The sequence below is a fragment of the Engraulis encrasicolus genome, chromosome 22 (genome assembly GCF_034702125.1).
Source record: "Engraulis encrasicolus isolate BLACKSEA-1 chromosome 22, IST_EnEncr_1.0, whole genome shotgun sequence".
Taxonomy (NCBI): domain Eukaryota; kingdom Metazoa; phylum Chordata; class Actinopteri; order Clupeiformes; family Engraulidae; genus Engraulis; species Engraulis encrasicolus.
Genome location: NC_085878.1, coordinates 37,182,879 through 37,204,749, shown reverse-complemented (window position 1 = coordinate 37,204,749; position 21,871 = coordinate 37,182,879). Strand labels below are relative to the sequence as shown.

At 42.2% G+C, this 21,871-nt stretch overlaps 1 protein-coding gene across 1 annotated transcript; it reads left to right on the top strand.

Moving 5' to 3' along the window:
- Nucleotides 1-3,193: 3,193 nt before the first annotated feature.
- Nucleotides 3,194-21,490, top strand: LOC134438664 (NACHT, LRR and PYD domains-containing protein 3-like). The gene is made up of 7 exons (XM_063188276.1): nt 3,194-3,201; nt 3,953-4,048; nt 15,879-17,702; nt 18,968-19,138; nt 19,685-19,855; nt 19,982-20,152; nt 21,343-21,490. The coding sequence occupies exons 1-7, from the start codon at nt 3,194-3,196 to the stop codon at nt 21,488-21,490; spliced, it is 2,589 nt and encodes an 862-aa protein (XP_063044346.1).
- The last annotated feature ends 381 nt before the right edge of the window (nt 21,491-21,871 follow it).

The following is a 21,871-nucleotide window of genomic DNA, read 5'->3' as shown; positions in this document are numbered from 1 at the left end:
GTGCTGGATTAGAGATATGGAGGTTGGGAGTTCGAATCCCACTCGGACCCATGTTGATTTTCAAAATTATGCGGTTAGGGCGTCAGACTTGCATCCCAGAGGTTACCGGTTCGACTCCCGACCCGCCAGGTTGGTGGGGGGAGTAATCAACCAGTGCTCTCCCCCATCCTCCTCCATGACTGAGGTACCCTGAGCATGGTACCGTCCCACCGCACTGCTCCCCATGGGGCGCCACTGAGGGCTGCCCCCTTGCACGGGTGAGGCATAAATGCAATTTCGTTGTGTGCAGTGTGCAGTGTTCACTTGTGTGCTGTGGAGTGCTGTGTCACAATGACAATGGGAGTTGGAGTTTCCCAATGGGCTTTCGCTTTCACTTTCATATGCAGTGTTTCTTAGCCAACTTAAAATACCATGTATGTCATTTAGTATATCCCCAAAACGCAGAGCTACAACACTTTCAAGACGGCTGAATCCAAATGTGCTGGATTAGAGATATGGAGGTTATGAGTTCGAATTCCACTCGAACCCACGTTGATTTTCAAAATTACATCATATGCAGTGTTCCTTAGCCAACTTAAAATACCATGTATGTCATTTAGTATCAATGGCAAAGGTCCTGGATTACAGATATGGAGGTTGTGAGTTCGAATCCCACTCGGACCCATGTTGATTTTCAAAATTACATCATATGCAGTGTTCCTTAGCCAACTTCAAATACCATGTATGTCATTTAGTATCAATGGCAAATGTGCTGGATTAGAGATATGGAGGTTGGGAGTTCGAATCCCACTCGGACCCATGTTGATTTTCAAAATTATATCATATGCAGTGTTTCTTAGCCAACTTAAAATACCATGTATGTCATTTAGTATATCCCCAAAACGCAGAGCTACAACACTTTCAAGATGGCTGAATCCAAGATGGCTGAATTGTTTGGCCCATAACTTCTGACTGGGTGGATAGATGTTTTCCAACATTTCTTTTAGTTTTGTTTTCTCAATAGTACTTTGTTTCATCTCTGCCCCAAAAGGCAAGCCCGCTTCCAGCATTTTCTGTGAGAATGCAACCTAGTTATTTATAAAAATGCGACGTCGCTGACAGCACTGAAATGTATCAGCTGTCAATCAATGCCGTGCGGAGAGCATTCCAACGCGACTCCACGTGCTTTACGCGCGCTTGCCTTCATTGCCCGTTTGACAGTTCCAGGTTAAACTGAAAATGAACAGCGATTTGCGATGTGGTCACCAATCTGCGCGAGAGTTTTACACCAGGCGCGTAAATAAACAGCGATTTGCGATATGGTCACCAACAAAGCAATCTGCGCGAGAGAGTTACATCAGGCGCGTGCACGCATCATTCACAATGTATGATGGAATTACATTTGATGTGGACAAGACAATTGGTCTCTGCCATTGAGTGTCTTGGCGTTGTTGTGAAGGATGGTTGCCGAATTAGGTTAAGTTTTGGCGCTCTTTTCTCTGCTGATAGACGACCCCCAGCCATGAAAAGCCGTCTATTTTTAAAACAATGCAAAACCAAGCCACCAATGAAAATGTGAACAAATAAAAAATGACAGTCAATGCATTTTCAAATAAGATCTGTGATTGATTTTCGTGGCTCACTTCGGAGGGGAAATGTGGCTTGCTGCGCGCGCCCAAGTCAAATTTGTCAGTAGGCTAAATAAACAACGACGCATGGGGTGCCGGGTCAGCCAGGTGGACAAAAAGAGTTCTTGATGTAGATGTGCCCATAGCCTAGCCTACCTGCCGTGATGCAGATGACAGTGATACGTTTTTATTGCATATTTATGTAGGCATGGCAGATTTTAAATGTAGGTCTGTTGATTGTGTTGGGCTATAATATTTTTTCTATAACCTTGCGAGCCGCCAAGTCAGGCCTGAGGCTCGCGAGCCGCGCAATGAGTAACAGCTACTTAAGCTCTGTCATTTCTCTGCTCGGCCTCTGATCGTCTGACCCTGACCTTGTGTCCTTGACCGTGTTTTGTGAACCTGTCCGTGAGTAACTGTGTATCTGGAAACTGTTTTTGAACTGTTTGGAATCCTGTTTTTTTTCTTTTTTTGTGGACTGCCTTTTTAAATCTGAAGTGCTCAACTGAACATTCACCTCTGTTTTTGTGGACTGCCTTTTTCCTTTTGAACCTGGAGACTTACCTTTGTTTCATGGACTGCCTTTTGCATTTTTGACAAACTGAATACGTATCTGAATACTTACTTCTGTTTTTGAAGGAGATTTTTGTTGCATTTTTACTAATTGAGTTCTACGAGTCTCAGTATCTCTTTTGAAGTTTTTTTCTGTTGCATTTTTATTTTTTGGAACTGTGGTACACTGCTTTGGAACTTTACCTCTACACTAGCCCTGAACTCATTGTATGTGCAAAATAAATCAGCCAAACCTGATCTGCATTTGGGTCTCTGTCTCTGAATCCTTACAGCGAGGTGGTGTGTGTGACAATGACATACAGTATGTGCGTATACTATGTTCCTGTATTGTGGCTTTGACATACAGTATGTTCCTGTATTGTACTGTATTCAATTCAAACAATAATATTAACTTTTTTTCAACATCAGACAAAACATGCTTAAAGGTACACTGTGCAGGACATGGTCAAAAAAGGTACTGCTACTCATTGAAACTTTTATGCTACATAAAACTAGTTCAACATGCTATCCATCCATTCCACACTGAGAAAGTTGCTGGGTTTAGACACAGTCGTGATGTCAGTAACGTGCACACACACAGCAAATGAGGTTGTGTAGGCTACTTATACGTACTGTAAGTAAAAAAAATAATATTGTTTTAGATGTTCACTTGCAAGGTATTCCTTGCTTGGTGAATACAATTGCTGCTATAATTACCAGCCAGTCACTGACTAGCAACAGGGCTTTCGGACCTATCCAACAAATGCAAATTCCAGACATAACATTTCGTGCACACACACAGCAAATGAGGTTGTGTAGGTTGTGTAGGCTACTTATACGTACTGTAAGTAAAAAAAATAATATTGTTTTAGATGTTCACTTGCAAGGTATTCCTTGCTTGGTGAATACAATTGCTGCTATAATTACCAGCCAGTCACTGACTAGCAACAGGGCTTTCGGATCTATCCAACAAATGCAAATTCCAGACATAACATTTCAAACTCACCCTTCTGAGACGTCCTACACTGAAGCCCATGAGCAGGTAGCTCTCTACATGTTTCATCTTCAGGTCAAAAGCGACAATTCTCCCAGTTGCTTGACGTGCCGTTGCGATGTGCTACTACAAATAGTTAGCAGCCAACAAACACACCCCCTCCATAGAAGTTGTAAGCACCCCACCACCACCACCAGTTGGGTCCCGATCCCACTCATGCATGGGCCCTCCCCCTGCACCTCCCTCTCCTCCTCCTTGCATACTCACACATTGGGGAAAGCACTGAATGGGGCTTTCTCCAAATAGGCAAAAAATAGCGCATTTTAGCTTTATTTTGAGAAAACCTGCGGATATAACATCCTGACACCCCCTGCAAGCCCCTACAAAGCACCACAGGACCATGTCATAGGACCTTTAAGTACAGTAGATATCATACATCATTCCATGTCATATACATGTAGTATACTGACTGAGCACCACAGCTGTAGTGGTCATCTGAAAGTGTTCAGACGTGTGGAGTGTAAATATCTGACCAGCTTGCTGTCTACACCCAGCACTAGGCGAATGTGTGTGTGTGTGTGTGTGTGTGTGTGTTTGTGTGTGCGTGCGTGCTCAGACGCGTGGAGTGGAGTGAGTGTGTGTGTGTGTGTGTGTGTGTGTGTGTGTGTGTGTGTGTGTGTGTGTGTGTGTGTGTGTGTGTCTGTGTGACAACTATCATGTATAAGGTTAGTCTCTGCTTGCTGTCACTGCTATCAGAGACAGTCTGCTGTTAACATGTTGTTCTCTGCTTGTTGTCTAGGTCTGGTCCTGAGGATGGAGCTGCTGCCTACAACATGAGTCTCTCTGAGGAACAGCACACACACCAGGCACAGGGAGAGGAGGATGCGGTGAAGAGGTGTGTGCCTGTGTTTGTGTGCGAGAGAGAGAGAGAGAGAGAGAGAGAGAGAGAGAGAGAGAGAGAGAGAGTGTGTGCGTGCGCGCGTGCGTGCGTGCGTGTGCGTGTGTGTGTGTGTGTGTGTGTTAGGCGGTGGGGGTCGTTAGTGTTGTTAGTATAGACTTAGTATACAAGAATGTTTCTTCATATGAGCATATTCATATATGAGTTTGTTTATATTGTTCCAGTCCACTTGATGTGAAGAGGCCAGAATCCCCTGTTCCCAGCTGTCTGAAGAGGCCAGACTCCCCTGTCCCCAGCTGTGTGTCCATGAAGAGTGACCAGTCCATGAGTCATCCGCTACAGTTTGGAAACGGACACTTATCTGATCAGAAGTAAGTTATCAGCAGTTATAGGGAGCATGTTCATCTGGAAAAGAAGATGTTTCCTGTATCCCTGAAGCTGTAGTCCCATAACAAGATGCTTTTGTTTGTCAAAATAGTTATCTCACTATCAAATTTGGTTCCTATTGATATGAACTTGTAATGTGGAATCAAATAAAGTACATAAATGGTGTGTGTGTGTATATGATTAAAACAAAACAAAAAATCATTTTTAAAAAGCCTATTCATACTGTATATGAATACATTCTTCCAGTCCACTTGATGCGAGGAGGCGAGACTCCCCTGTACTCAGCTGTATGTCCATGAAGAGTGACCAGTCCATGAGTCATCCGCTATGGTCTGTAAAAAAAACCTCATCTGATCATAAGTAAGCTATAAGGAGCGTGTTCATCTGGATAAGAATGTTACCTGTATCCCTAAAGCTGCAGTCCTATAACATGATCCTGGGTCATTCCATGTCAATTCAACAGGAGCCTGTGCACTTTGGTCTCAAAAAAATCTGAAAAAATTACCAAATGTACCCATGGTACTTGAGAGAAACACTGTACATTTATTTGGGTGTAAGATGTATACTTTCCATGTTACAGCCATTTTCACTGGGGGAGGGGGGTGCCCATTTTGTTCGCACTCTTTTTTTGTCAAAGTTCACAAGCCCATGGCTCAAGAACTAAACCATGAAGGAAGCTCACATTATGCATGCTGGTACATAGATAGGAATAGTTTGTTGCAAAACTGTCCGTTTTGGTCTGGATGATCCTGCATCGTCATAGCATTCCCTCAAAGATGATACAAATTTTATTGCAGTTTTTGGATGTGCTCTGTTTAGGCCTTCAGAAGACATATTTGTACCCAATATAGGTTCTTTATTTTTTTCCCCTGGTAGAGATAAGTAGAAACGCTCTCATAAAAAGCAATAAATAGAAAGGAAACCCTATCAGTGTTTGAACAGAAGACCACACAAGTCTGACAAATCATTTTGGGTGTCATTGGGATTATCCACAGATTTTTGAAATATTTTCCTCTTTATTCTCCGTGAATTCTTCTTTTTAAAAATGCCAATGAGACTTGTCTTATGTGATGTTTTCTTTTTAAATTTCCATCCTTTCTATTTATAGCTTTTTATGAGAGTGTTTCTACTTGTATCTACAAGTGGAAAAATCATGAGTCTATGTTGGGCACAAATATGTCTTCTGAAGGCCTAAAGAGCACAGCCAAAAACTCCAATACAATTTGTATCATAGGCAAAAAGGGAAATAAATCTGGTGCCACACGGATGTCTATTTTCTGTTATTTATTTTTTAGTGCAGTGAGACTAACGTTTATGTCGAAACGTTAGTCTCACTGCACTAAAAAATAAATAACAGAAAATAGACATCCGTGTGGCACCAGATTTATTTCCCTTTTTGCCTACCTTTTCTGCCTATGTTTTGGTCCTGCTCTGGTTGCACCGGATTGTTAATTTAGAAGCGCGGAGTGCGTATCTCCTTTGTTTTACAATTTGTATCATCTTTGAGGGAATGCTATGACGATGCAGGATCATGCAGACCAAAACTGACAGTTTTGCAACAAACGATTCCGATCTATGTACCAGCATGCCAAATTTGAGCTTCCTACATGGTTTAGTTCTTGAGCTATGGGCTTGTGAACTTTGACAAAAAAAAGAGCGTGAACAAAATGGGCACCCCCCCTCCACCAGTAAAATTGGCTGTAACACGGAGACTATACATCTTACATTCAAATACATTTACAGTGTTTCTCTTAAGTACCATGGGTACACTTGGTAATATTTTCAGAATTTTTTGAGACCTAAGTGCGCGTGCTCCTGTTGATTTGATGTGGAATGACCCACCTTTGTTTTGTCAGAATAGTTATCAGATTATCAAATTTGATTCCTATCAAGTCAAGTCAATTCAACTCAAGTCAGCGTTTATTGTCATTTTCTTCATATGCACAAGTCATAAAATGAAAATGAAATTACGTTTTCTCTCTATACCGTGCTAGGACATAGACATATACAAGACCAGGGGTGGACTGGCCATCTGGCGTACCGGGAAATGCCCGGTGGGCCCTCGCGCCTTTCGGGTCCTCGAGATCCTGAAATAATAATTAAAAAATATATACGTTATTTTTTTTGTCTGTGACGGTAAAAAAATGACACGTCGGGGCTCATTGGATGCTTCTCTTGAGGCACATTGGCCTAGTCCAATGAAATGTACTGCTTCTCAAAGGCCCGCCCCTCCCTGCAGGCCCTCCCTCGCTCGACCCAACTAGTCTGTCAGCAATGCATCATCATCCGAAGTTTCGTTGACTTGGATGGTGGCTAGAACTATTCGGTTAATAAAAACTCTGGTGGTGGAGCGGAGGATACAGGGCGCTATATGGAGAAAGAAAGGACTGGCTATGAAAAGCGCATGGAAAAGCGAAAACTAAAACTAAAAGAAGACGGGACAAAATGTGCTAAAATCACTGACTTGTTCAAAGCTAAAAGCACCACCAGCTCGAGCTCCGGACCGGTAGCTCTCGTGTGGCCGTGGGAGGTGTGGTGAATCACACAGCTCGACCTCAGGTTGGGACAGTAGGGCCGCCGGTGCATCAACGAATGCAAGGTGGTGAGAATGAGGCGGAGGCGAAGGCGGGCGAACAGTGCGGGCGAGATGGTTCGAGCAGGGGAGGTACGAGTAGAGACGGATACGAGACGTGACCCAGGGAGAGACAGGTTAGCCCCCTCAACACACCCAGCTAGTGTAGCTATGTGCCGCTTCGGCGTTTGTAATTTCCCATCCCTTTCATCACCTCGGACCAAATTGTCATCCTGACTTAATCAAATCAGTCATGGTTATTTGTACCCAATACCCATTTGATACATTCCCATGCACTTGTCTTGTAATGTTGCGCCAGCACATAGAAATCTTCCATTTGCCTTGAGCTGTCATGAGATGCTGTGTTGAAGTGAAGCTAGTCTTTCTGTCCTCTACCCAAGAACTACCGTACCCTGGCTGGCCAGGCAGATTAGCTCACCGCCTCGGCGTTCTTCCCATGTAGTCTATTGCCGGAAACTGAAGATGTCGTCCCTCCCCACTCGCTCAAATTAGTCACAAATATGTATTGATTTATTTTCTTAATCTTTTTTGTATTGTTGCGCGAGAAATCTTCCATATCTCTTTACGTGTGTGAGCTGCCTGTCACAACCTGTGCTATGTGCTTGTATTACATGTTAATTACGGCGCAAACCCACTTTCACGTTCTCAAATCCAACAAATATCTTGTTTTAGTCTATTGCTTGTCGTGTCTTTTGCAACTATGGTAAACTAAATGTATTTTTTTGCAATATTTTCCTAATGGCATGTAACGTCATTATCTGCCTCTTTGCATGGTAGATGAAGAAAGAAGCCGTCTTTCCGTGCTGTTTGTGAATCGCTGACGCTGCTACGCCTACGCGCTCCTTTTATTGTAATAGCTGAAACATGTAGCTTAACTTTGTTGTTGGCAATGTGGTATTTTATAGGGCCTTCATAAGTTGAATTTTCCTGTGGTGGTCACGGATTGGCTTTTTTATCCATGCAAACACGTTTTGTTCTGGAAAGCATTTAATCATTGGATGGATATTTTAATATCTTGATGGTTGAGGCGACGCGGCTTATTGTACGTAACGTCATCAACCTCTGTTGGAAGACTAAGCAATAATAATAAGCGGTCACTTGGTTTTGTTGTGGTGAAAAAAATGACGAGTGTAGGGAAGAAAAACCCCACTGATATAATGACAGTCTTGGGCTCTTTTGATCAGTGTCAAGCTGCATACAGTTAATGCCTACTAGACAACAACTAGAACCGTTTTGGTGTGCGTTGGGAAAGGGGAGGGGTGGTGTTGCCATTTAGTGAGCTCACTGACAGTATCTGTGGACTGGAGCAATTTGAAGTTGAAACATCTAGGAAATTATTATTTTTATTACATTTTATTATTATTATGGTGTCAATTTTAGTGTGTGTGTGTGTGTGTGTGTGTGTGTGTGTGTGTGTGTGTGTGTGTGTGTGTGTGTGTGTGTGTGTGTGTGTGTGTGTGTGTGTGTGTGTGTGTGTGTGTGTGCGCGCGAAATATGGCTTTGCTTATCAATGTTGGTGTTTGTGTCTGTAGGACCTGTTTTCAGTTTTTGCTTCAGGGAAATGGTATGAATACTTTTATATTGAGATTCACTGGCCAGGAAAATAATCAGGAAAATAGATAGTTGTCCACCTCCCTCTATCTCCTACCCTCAAACATACTCAGCAGGATGAAGGGAACATGAGGGTACACTGTGACCATCTCCCCAAGAAGGTTATTGTGAGTAGTGATGAAGCATTTTTTTGTGTGAGCTTTTTAATAGGCTATATTATATACGATGTCATAAATACCGATAGGCTTCGGTGTCGGGCCCTCAGGCGTCAAAAAGTGCCCGGGCCCTTTTCAGATCCCAGTCCAGCCCTGTACAAGACTGACATTTTACAGACATAAAGTGCAAGACAGGACAGGTAACAGTGATGGACTGGTAACAATAACTGGTCAATTATAAATACAGTACAAATAAACACTTAACATTCAACATTTAATATTGAACATGTAGACAGATAAGATAAATATAGAATGTAGACATTACAATAATATACAGTAATGACAGTGACAGTAGCAATAGTAACAGTAATAATAACAATAGTTATAGTAGACTGGTGTAGCAGCATTGCAAGCAGCTTGTTGTATTGTTTTATGTTCCAGGACTGAGGTAGTGCAGGTAAAGTGCAGTCCTTTGGTACAGTACCTTTCTTGGCCAGTGATGTAGTGTTGGTGGTCCAGGAGAGGACCTCACTGATGTGCACTCCAAGGAATTTCGTGCTGCTTACACTTATTCCTCATTCCTAATGATATTAACTTGTAATGTGGACTCAAATGAAGTACATAAATGGTGTGTGTGTATGATTAAAACAAACAAAAAAACATTTTAAAAAGCCTATTCATACTGTATATGAATACTTTCTTCCAGTCCACTTGATGTGAAGAGGCCAGACTCCCCTGTCCCCAGCTGTGTGAAGAGGCCAGACTCCCCTGTCCCCAGCTGTGTGTCCATGAAGAGTGACCAGTCCATGGGTCTACCACTGCAGTTTGGAACTGGAAACTCATCTGATCAAAAGTAAGACACACATCAAACAAACATTTTAGTGTGTGTGTGTGTGTGTGTGTGCGTTAGGCCATAAAGTGATCCCATCGTTCAGGTTTGCTTCACAGCATCTGTACCACATGTCCGTGAGATGATAAAGTGACCAAAGTTATGTTGCACGTATTAAGAAAGTTACGCTTCCTGAAATCCTGTACTTTTTTTTAAAACCGAGACGTTTTCAGAAGAAATATTTTCCTCTGAGCTGAATGACGATTTTGACGTCACGATACACCACGTGACCTCGCTAAACCAATCGCGTAGCCGATTTGGGAAGCAGTCTGCCTTCCTTGTGTTTCACAAATTGTACTAAAATAAAAGAATTCCTCAAAAATATCTCTCTAAAGTGAGCCAGATTTATTCTTAACATTTAACACTGACAGTGATTCATTTATACAGTATCTTGAAGAAAAATGATGCATGTGGGTGACTACAGTGGAGACTTACAGGCCCACATAGAAATAATTCTAATATCAATAATAATGGCCTTTCATGTAGTTACAAAGTGATCCAAATGTTAAATTGTGCTTCATTTATAGCACGGAAAACGGCAATGTAAGGTACCCTTCATGTTGTTATTTTTACAAATAAATGGAAACAATTCTAATTTTCAGTGATAACCATTCATGTATTTGTACAGTGGTGTAAATGGATTCCTAACAGTGCGTTAATGCGTGTGGTGGTAGATCCCTTTTTAATCAATAAATGGAAGCAATTACAATTATCAACAGAAGGAACATTCAGTTATTCATGTGATAATATATTCATTTTTACATACACAACACATAAAAACAGTCAGAAGTACAAACCCCAACTCTGATGAAGTTGGGACGTTTGGTAAACAGTGAATAAAATCAAAATGCTATCATTTTCAAAACATTCAATCTATTCATTAGATGGAGAATAGTGAAAAGACAACATATTAAGTGTTAAAACCGAGAAAAAATATTGTTTTGGGGGACATATGTACTCATTTCTAATTTGATAAATCCAACACGTCTCAAAAGAGTTGGGACGGGGATCAGTGAAATTTAGTAAACATCCAAATAAGATAAAACAACAAAGAAGAACATTTCAAAATGAATTGTACTGACGGACAATATAGGTGTCCAGATATAAGATCATCACAGAGAGGCTGAGTCACTCAGAATTAAAGATGCAAAGGGAATAATTACCATAGTTATTACATACATTTTTGAATTCCCTTTGATTTACCACGATTGAGTGTATATAAGACATATTTTTGTTAATAAAATCATTGTATAGGTTCATGACATCATGAAATATATATTGGCTGTAGTCTCACTCTAATTCCTGGAGTGCTAGAGCTATTGAAAATTGACCATATTAAGAATGCTTAATGCATGAAAATGACACAGGGGTTTAACATTCTCCTAAGCACCTGAGCTCACTTGAAATAGACCCAGAAGACATGGAAAACTGTCCTTTGCTTACAGAAGTCAGCAGAAGTTGTAGAAGTCCATTCTTTTTGACAATAATAGAGCATTGCACATCCTGTGCTACAGTGAAAATGGACCATCCAACTTGTGTTAGTGCTAGCTTCAAAAGTCAGCCTCCATGATGGCATGCGGATGCAGTAGTGCATTGGTTAAGATGTTCTCACTCATCTGTAGAGTTAAATACAGTGCTGAATGGTATAAATGGGTTTTAAACAGCATGAAAAGCCACTCATGCATTATATTTTGAAGGGAGATCTTCGATTACTGCCACATAGTAAGGTCAAATTACATTCTCTACTATGTTTTAACAGTTTGGCTCCATCATAAGGACCAGCATGTGATAAAATGGTGGGTTTTTGGTCAAGACCTGTCACACTGTAAGCACTACAGAAAGGAAAACATTGCAAAACATGACAAGGAATACACCCACTATTTAAGCTGGTGAAATCATGTCCAAGATAGGAATTAACACTGTTTTTTTATATAAAATCATCTCATCGGTTAATGTATTTAACTGTTAAGTGTTGTCTTTTGTTTTGTTTTTAGTCTTCCTCGACATTTGCTGCCATTTATTGTCCCCGTCCCAACTCTTTTGAGACGTGTTGGATTTCTCAAATTAGAAATGAGTACATATGTCTCCCAAAACAATATTTTTTCTCGGTTTTAACACTTAATATGTTGTCTTTTCACTATTCTCCATCTAATGAATAGATTGAGTGTTTTGAAAATGATAGCATTTTGATTTTATTCACTGTTTACCAAACGTCCCAACTTCATCGGAGTTGGGGTTAGTATATGCCTCAATAGACTGGCATAAATACATGGTTGTACCTAAACAGAAGGACTAGGGCAGCGGTCTACAGCCCTTGGTGGCAAGGAGGATGGAGGCAAGGCACACAATGTCCCGACAGACAGCCCTTTTAATGCATGCCATAGAAATGTTGACAGATTTATTCACTGTTGGCTGCTTAGTGGCACTTACAATCCAGCTGACTAAATTATTAAGTACAAGAGGAACAGCTTTTTGTGCTTCACTGAACATTGAAGTCTTCTTCAGTGGGAGGCCATGGGAACAACCTTGTCCTTTTTCAGTGTTGCTATCTGTCTGGCTCATTTCGCTGGACTGTCACAATGAAATGGATGGTTCGCCACTACTACAATGTTCAAAACAACAATCAAATGTTGACAATGAATTCTACTTTGTCACACTCGTGTTCCATTCTCCCTACTCACCGCTCTTTCCGGACTGTGTTTGGGTACGCAGGGCGTTCCATTTCGAATCGTGGCGGTTAAGTGTACTGTAAAGTGCCCGGATAATGCCCTCAGAAAATGTGAAGTGTGGAGATAGTGTACACTTTTCGCACTCAACGGCCGCCATGTTTGTAACGTAGTTGGATGTCAGATTTATCAAACTGCAGACTCTCCGTAATAACTTTTGATTTTGATTCAAAAGGTAATCAGCATGTGTATAAGAGACAGGGGTACATTTTTTAAAAAGTCAACATAACAGTGTCTTCCATGATGAATAGTATTTTGGCGGTTGATAAACTCTGATGACACACGACAATAGTAATTTCTATTAAGTGTATCAGAGAGAACATGATTTGAACCAGTGGCGTGTCAGATGACAAGGGATGCCAGGCATCCCCTAATTCCACCTATCAAGTCTCCTGCTTTAATATTCCTTTCCACTCTCGTTTTCTCAGTGAGTATTTTCCAGCTGGAGAAATTGTGCCCCCACTCCTCCCATAGGGTAACCATTCGGTGAAACAAAGCACTACACGTCTCTCGTTGCTAAATGGTGCCAAATCGAGTTAGCAGCCCTAATTTTCTGGAGTGTATGAGAAAAAAAAAAAAAAGAATGCTTGACCAACCAGTTTGCCCGTCTATGATTTGCTAAGGAGGGAAACGGATGATACTTCAGGATTTGCAGCAGCAGTGAAATGTTACGTGTCAGTAGAAACTAGAGCTAGAGCTGCATAGAATGGGCAAAATCAATGATAGTCTACAGTGGGCAAAGCCGAAATCACACAGCCGAGGGCTCCGAATGTCAAGGCAGGTATGAAATGGATTTAACATAACGACAGGATCTTCCCATGGATACGTACCCGTTCCGCATGATAACTTATGCTAAGGTAGACAATATTGTTTCAGAAAGATAGTTCATAAGCAGGGCTCTAATTTAGCTTTTTTCATCACCAGCTAAAATGATTTCTAGCCTAGATGTTGATTTTACCAGAGCCGTATATAGAGAGTGTCTGGCCAACTATGGGTTCGAACGTTCGAGCTATCCCGCTATTTTGATTGGATCTGGGCTGGTCACATGTTTTATGGATGCCATGTTCGCTACCCACACTCCCATTAATGAGCATTATCAGATATAAAAAATAACGCTTCACTATAATATTATTACATTATTATTATGACAAACTGTTGTGCATATGGCTGTAGTGCAGGGCCGGGTCAGGAGAAAAAAACAGCATCGTTTAACTCGTGACAGAAACGGAGGATTTGGGACATACACGGATATAAACTCCCCTTTATGGAATATAAAGGTCAGAATTAATAACCGGAAAGCAGCAGGTTTCTCCGTGTTGTGTGAGGTAAACGTATTTTCTCCCCTTTCGACTTTTGTTAACAATTACTTTTGAAATAAATAATCATGATGATGGCATGCTCTCAAAAAAAATGAAGTTAGGTTTCTGTCATAACTTGAAATTAGCTTGTCAAATCTTAATTGCCACCTGTAAGTATGCTATACTGTGAAAACATAACTTTGCCCACCAAGTTATTATTTCTGTTGCGCTAATAATAATAAACTCACGTCCAGTCTCATACTATGAATATCCAGACTCAACCTACAAACATCCAGACTCATCCTACAGTTCTACTGTCTGCAATCGCGATTATGCACTGGTGAGCACATCAAAACTGTTATTTTTTAACTACCAAATCTCCACACATCACGAAACTTTGATGCAAGTATCACCAGGGTCCCTGTACATTAATTTGATCATTGTTGTGAATATTGTTTGTATATATTACTTCAATACCGACTTTGACGTTAGCTCAACTTAGGCAACAACAACACGGAAGTAACGCTTGAATTGCACGGGACCCAGTAGTTTGACGCCCTTTCGGTACCGTCACATGGTAATCAAACATTTCAAACAAACAATTTAGGTTTAGGTTTAGGTTTAGGGTTAGGGTTAGGTTTAGGTTTAGGGTCGTATGACATAAGGCGTAAGTACCGAAAGGGCGTCGAATTAGTGAGTCCCTTGAAATGCACTGCTGAGCACATCAAAACTATGCTGACAAAACCCTCTTTTAAGCAAACCTTCTATACGAACGAACTTGTTAACGTTTGTTTTCATATGTTGGGATCTTGATAATACTACAACCCAAAACGTTTTCCCTATTGACTTCCTCAAAAAGAAAACTCACGGCAAGCTACTGATTTGGACCGATACTTCACCCACAAATTTTGCTGTTACGTGTGGGCAGAAAGTGCACTGCATTCAGTGCCAACTGAATCGCAGAAGGAGGGCAATGGGTCACCTAACCCCCCAAAAAAGAGGAGTTCAGTTGCCTTTCCTAACTGTGCCTGTGGTTCATTGTCTTCATGTTACTTCTTTTTTTTCTCGTTGCCTGAAAGAATATTCTGGTTCATTTTAGCGTGATGTAGCCCTGAACTAAAATACGCTGCTGCTATGCAGGGAACACGTGTGTTGTGTGATGGAATCAATAGGCTTGTTCATGATGGTGCTGGAGGCAGCACTTTGCACAGTGTGCATCACATAGCAAAATTCTTGCTTAGGAATTTCTGATTAACACATTCAATAGCAGCCGTTTTTTGAATTCAGCCGTAGACTCCCAGCCAATTTCATCATTTCATGTCATTTTTTGAACACCCACCGAATATTTTGTCTTCAACCCACAGACACTTGTCAGGGCTTGTTCGAAAGCCCAAACACTCAGCTGTCTGTATATTTTTACGGTTTCTAGCTTGTTTCATTCCGACGTTATTTCACTTTAGCGATTTTGAACATTCAAACGTGCCAAAGTACTCACCCAAAAGTAGGTTACTTCCTGCTGTGTTGCATGCTGTTTTTCATTACAACCTTCCATTTTACACCTATCCTGATGACAGCAAAACTAATCCTTCCATATGTTTAGGAATAGGCTAGCTAGCAAGGCAAGTATGTTTTGATTCTCCAGCCCAGGCTATAATAAAACTCAAATACTGTGTGTAATAAAATGCACAGATGATGAAATATCCAGATCCTGACTTTGTAGGAGTTTTGACTTTGTAGGTGTTTTCATGATCTATGTCAGTTCTGTTCATCACATTATTACGAAAATCACACAGAATGTGCATTAGAATGTGTAGATTCAGAATCCATTAAAAAACGTAATTTTAAGTTTTGGGAGCCAACGCATGGGAGGCAAAACGTATTTTTACATGACTTGGGAGTGAATGTGTTAATGTACATTGTGATTGTGAGGTGCGCATGTGGGGATTTCTGTATCGCGCACCATTGTGAACGGGGCCATTTTTTTTAAACTCTCGACGTCAGTGACATAACTGGTCACATGGGGGCCCTAGGCCCTGTGCGTAGTGTGCATTATGGAAAGGCCGCCACTGCCTTTTAGTTCAGCTAAATCATTCACAAATACACAGATTATGTCAACAGATGTGTGGGATGTTTTTTCAATTAAAATTTAAAACAAAACACATACATGGGATAATACAGGATCATAAACACATTATATGCAAATGTTACCACATTTCTTTGATTTGCAGATGTAAACAGATTTGTGTGCAGAAAAATAAAGCCTTTCTGAAGAAAAGGGTTCAGTGTTTGACTGAGGGAATCCCCAAACAGGATAACCCCACACTCCTCAATGATATCTACACAGACCTCTACATCACAGAGGGGGGGAGGGGAGAGGTCAATGCAGAACACGAAGTCAGACAGATTGAGGCAGCAGCCAAGAGATCAGATGCATATGACACACCAATCAAATGCAATGACATCTTTAAACACTTAGCTGGACAAGAGAAGGATATTAGAACTGTGCTGACAAAGGGAGTGGCTGGCATTGGGAAAACGGTTTCTGTGCAAAAGTTCATTTTGGACTGGGCTGAAGAAAAAGCCAATCAAGATGTCCACTTCATATTTCCTCTTCCCTTCCGTGAGCTTAACTTAGTGAAGGAGGAACATCTCAGTTTAGTGGGTCTGATTAAACGATTCTTTGGTGACATCCATGATTTCAGCATTTTCACTGATGACAAATGCAAAGTGTTGTTCATCTTTGATGGTCTCGATGAGTGTCGGATTCCTTTGAATTTCAACTCCAACCCAAAGTGTTGTGATGTAACAGAAGCAACCACAGTGTCTGCTTTGCTGACAAACTTCATCAAGGGGAATCTTCTTCCCGCTGCTCTCCTGTGGATCACCTCCAGACCAGCAGCAACCAAGCAGATCCCTCCTCAGTGTCTGGACCAGGTGACAGAGGTACGGGGGTTCAATGACCCACAGAAGGAGGAGTACTTCAGGAAGAGAATTAGTGATGAGGACCTGGCTAATAGCACCATCAGCCACCTGAAGTCATCCAGGAGCCTCTTCATCATGTGCCACATACCTGTCTTCTGTTGGATTGCAGCCACTGTGATAGAGATAATGTTGAGGGAAAGAAACACAGATGAGATTCCTAAGACTCTGACTCAAATGTACACACACTTCCTAATGATTCAGACTGAAGTCAAACAGAAGTACACAGAAGGAAAAGAGACAAAAGAAGGGATGATTTTCAAACTGGGGAAACTTGCTTTTCAGCAGCTGCAGAAGGGCAATCTGATCTTCTATGAAGAGGACCTTAGAGAGTGCGGCATTGACATCACAGAGGCATCTGTGTACTCTGGAGTGTGCACCCAGATTTTCAAAGAGGAGGCCGGGCTGTACCAGGGGAAGGTGTTCTGCTTTGTGCATCTCAGCATTCAGGAGCATCTTGCTGCATTATATGTGCACCTCACTCTCATCATCCACAAGGAAAATGTTCTTAACCCAAATACCCCAAGGCCAGCCACATTTAAATCCAAGCTTGCTCGGTTCTTTAGGCCTCCGGTTGTGTCTGATGCAAATGAGGGTGACAAAGTGTCTGTCTATGAGCTGCACCAGAGAGCAGTAGATCTGGCCTTAACGAGTGACAACGGGCACATGGACCTTTTCCTCCGTTTCCTCCTAGGCCTCTCACTGAAGTCCAATCAGGAGCTCTTGAGAATTCTACTGCCACAGGCAACCATACAATCACAGAACACAGATGGAACTGTCAAGTATATCAAGAAAAAGATCAAGAAGAATCCCTCCTCAGAGAAATGCCTGAATCTCTTCCACTGCCTCAATGAGCTGAATGACCAGTCCCTAGTGGAGGAAATCCAAAGCTACCTGAAGACATCAGGAGGTCTAAAGGGAGCCAAACTCTCCCCTGCACAGTGGTCAGCTGTGGTGTTTGTGCTGCTGACCTCAGAACAGGAGCTGGATGTCTTTGACTTGAGTAAATATGGCGGATCAGAAGAATGTCTGCTGGGTCTGATGCCTGTGGTCAAGGCCTCCAGATCAGCTCTGTAAGTCAGTCACCACTATAATCATGACGTGAGTGTGTCTGCATGTCTCTAATTTGAGGAGGATGTGTATGATTCTTTGTCTGTGTCTGTGTCTGTGTCCGTGTATTGGCCATAAGGCACACAGGGCATTTGCTCGGTGGACTGTTGATGATTTTGGCCACAGTGTTTCCCACAGAAAATTGGTTAGTCAAGGTGGTGAGGCTTCGAGTCTGTCCCTGGGGGGCGGCGTGGCGGCGCCACTCGCGATGTCACGCGGGGGGAGGTGTTGGCGGGGTTTGATGTCACGCACGGCACGAATACTGTTTCGGGTAGTGTAGGCCTCGGTGAAGTCGAGCGACTCCTCGGCTGAAAGAAGCCCGATATTTTGGGTTGTTTCCCCGCCATTGACTGCATGCAAGAAAGGAAGCGGCGAATATCGTCATTCATGCCATCACGGGGACTGATAGTTTTTCATTAATTAATTCATGGCCCATCAGAGGAATTTGGCGGATAATGCATGTCTTTGACATCGTATATAGGCCACATGTTTTAGATTAGTCTAACCACACCTTTCGTTGAGGAGGAAAATGCATGGCCCTTCCTCATAACATGCCGACTAAATTGGCTAATCTATAATGGCTACCTCTTCCATCCACAACGAAATCAGTTGCGTTAGGCCTACATTCCCTGTCTTCCTTCGCCTTCGGTGTACAATGTTGGCCTTCTCTTCAGGATGGGTAAAATACTGTCACTGGGTGGACCTACATAAATAACGAACGGTCCCAAACCGAAGACAGCCTACAACCTTGATTTATTTGCCTATTTAATTATATATATATAATATAATTAAAATTCACAATAACAGTGTAAATACAGCGTTTAGATGAGCAGCTGCAATTACAACTTACCTTCTCAGTTATTCCACCGACGATATGGCAACGTCTGGAATCTCTCGCTGAACCATTGAATTGAAAATTAAAATTGTTTCAAAATATGGCCTCGAGGATGGACACACATGGCGTAGTAATAAATCCGACCACTAGGTGTCACAATTTAGTCCAACCGATGTTGTCCTAGTGCCTGCGCTTGAACATGCATTACAACTTTTTTTTTTTTACAAGTTTTTTTTTTTTTTTGCCCTCGGACGCATTTTTTTTATTTTTTTTTAAGGGAACGTAGCCAAGGCGGGGGTGGGGTTTAGTCAAGGCGGCCGCCTTGATAAGAAAGCGCTGGGGGAAAGCCTGGGCCTAGTCCTCCTGTTCACATTTATTATGGTATTTCCCCAGGCTGTACAACTGTAACCTGACAGAGAAAAGCTGTTCCTCTCTGGCTTCAGCCCTCAGCTCAGGCTCAAGTCTCAGACAGCTGTACCTGAGTTACAATAATCTGCAGGACTCTGGAGTGGCACTTCTTAGTGCTGCATTAGGAAATCCACTCTGTCAACTGGAGACACTAGAGTGAGTATAGCAATAGCATCTGGAACATGTCTTTCTGTGTGTGTGTGTGTGTGTGTGTGTGTGTGTGTGTGTGTGTGTGTGTGTGTGTGTGTGTGTGTGTGTCTGTGTGTGTGTGTGTGCGCGCACACACAATGACGCATACCCCATAATTAGTCCACCACAAGACGCCTGTAAACACTGTGCCTCCAATTTGCTCAAGTTTTCTCTTCTTTCTCTATCCCTCCTTTCACTAACTGCCCTCCCAAGTGTGCTTATCTAAATCTGTGTCTGTGTGTGTGTGTGTGTGTGTGTGTGTGTGTGTGTGTGTGTGTGTGTGTGTGTGTGTGTGTGTGTGTGTGTGTTTCTGTGTGTGTGTGACTGTAAATGACTGTGTGTGTGTGTGTGTGTGTGTGTGTGTGAGTGAGTGTGAATGTGTGTGTTGTAACAGTGTCACTGTAAGTGTATTGAGTTTTATCATGTTTTTCACAGTCTGGTTCTGTGTGTCTCTGTATGTGTGTGTGTTGTAACAGTGTCAGTGTGTTGACATGTATCATGATGTTTCCCCAGGCTGTGGGACTGTAAGCTGACAGGGAAAAGCTGTTTCTCTCTGGCTACAGCCCTCAGCTCAGGCTCAAGAGTCAGACAGCTGGACCTGGGTTGGAATAATCTGTATGACTCTGGAGTGGTACTTCTTAGTGCGGCATTAGGAAATCCACTCTGTCAACTGGAGACACTAGAGTGAGTATAGCAGCATTGTTTGTAACATGTTTTGGTTTATACACGAAGTGTGTGTGTGTGTGTGTGTGTGTGTGTGTGTGTGTGTGTGTGTGTTGCATGTCAGTGTGTAATGTTATGTTTCCCCAGGCTGTGTGGCTGTATTATGACAGAGAAAAGCTGTTCCTCTCTGGCTTCAGCACTCAGCTCAGGCTCAAGTCTCAGACAGCTGGACCTGAGAAACAATGATCTGCGGGAATCAGATGTTGAGTCTCTCTCTGTGCTTCAGAGGAACCCAGGGTGCAAACTTCAGGAGCTATGGTATATGCCTAGGCGCAGTAAGTACTGAGTAGAGGTGACCAATATGAGACTGACAATATTTTTTTATGTCAAATATCAGCCTCATATATGGGCTGACCAACATATTGGGGATTTTGTGGAAGGAAACTGATTGTATGTGAAAGAGTAGATTATTTTCCTGAATGATTTCCTAAATGGATACCACAGTGTCTCTCTCTACTCCCCTGATTCCCTGACCTCACCTGTGGTGGAGGGAGAAGGCAGTCATCCCCAACAGATGGAGGGAGAGAGAGAGAGAGAGAGAGAGAGAGAGGGAGAGAGAGAGCGCTCAAATGCAAATGCTGAGAGTGCTCAAATGCTTCCCTTTTTTTTTCTTTTCTAATAATAGCCAGCTGTGTGAAGACATGAGTGTGTTTTGTTTTACAGAATATCTCTACGACAGAACATGAGGAACCAGCACAGACACAAGGAGACCTTCCCAGCTCCACACAGGAAGCAGGTTTAGGCTACACCACGCATAATAGTTGTACAGTTTGAGAAAAAAAATGTTTTTTTGTGCCCATGATGATTTGTGTGAATATGATTTTATGTTATAATAATACTACTACTAATAATAATAATTGTAATACCTTTGTTTTATATATTACATTACTTTACATTATTACATTACATTATTATAATACTTTTGTTTTATATATCGCCTTTCAAACAGGGTGTCCGCGGGGTCTAAAAAAGTCTAAAATTACACATTTTCCATTTTAGGCCTAAAAAAGTCTAAAATATAGACTTTTGGAAAAAGTCTAAAATTACACATTTTCCATTTTAGGCCTAAAAAAGTCTAAAATATGAGGATTTTTGCGCTCCAAGTCCAAAATTGAGTTTAAGACCTACGTTTCAAGGCAAAATATCGACAAAGGATTAATGTTTATTTGTTTTGTTTCGCTTTGATTTTACGTCCTTTGCCTTGCCGCTCTATTTTTTTTTCCTGTTGTGGTGGCAGTTATGGTCCATGTAGTTATACATGACATATTGCTGTGTGGAACGTACAATGATAAAACTACAGATGTGATACGGAAATGTAGCCTACTGTATCTAGTTCCTCCTCCCTATCCACCACGCAGTCTGACTACTAGACCACATTGGTGGTGTCATGTCATATAAATATCTAGACACTGTTTATATCTGGCAAACCCAGTGACTACTGTGAATAGGGCAGTTGGAGTCCAGGGAAGACTGGAGGACATCCAGGAGAGACTGGATGACAGCAGGGAAAGACCGCACCGGGCGTGGGCGGCTAGTTACCCAACCCATAGCTCCCTCATTAGAGGGAAGCCCAACCCCAACTACGAAGAATCATAAGAAGCAACAGCCCGGGGTCCCTCCGAGAGGTGGGATGGAAGATGGGCCCAACAGGACGGACCACATGGTGACGACGGCAACGGAAGCGGATTGAGAATACCAGAGCTCCAAGAAACGAGGAGAAGATCCTCCGGAGGTGTGAATGTGGATGGGAGAAAGTGACCACGTTCAGAGGCGTCCGGATCCACCAGGGGAGAGCGAAGTGTGGCCAAAAGGGCCAACAGCAACCTTGCACTGCGACAGCAGGTGAGACAAGAGGGACCAAAAGCCAGGACAAAAACCACAGTGCCAACGGACCCAACGTTGCTGGAGGCATGAGAGTGTCAGAGGAAGAAGTCCCACTGGTGGAGAACGTGCCCTCACGTGAGCATGAAGACCCAG

Coding starts and splice junctions, on each gene's coding strand:
- LOC134438664 (XM_063188276.1), top strand. Junction 4,049..15,878: donor GAGGAGGATGCGGTGAAGAG/GTGTGTGCCTGT, acceptor TTTGATTTGCAG/ATGTAAACAGATTTGTGTGC. Junction 19,139..19,684: donor TGTCAACTGGAGACACTAGA/GTGAGTATAGCA, acceptor ATGTTTCCCCAG/GCTGTGGGACTGTAAGCTGA.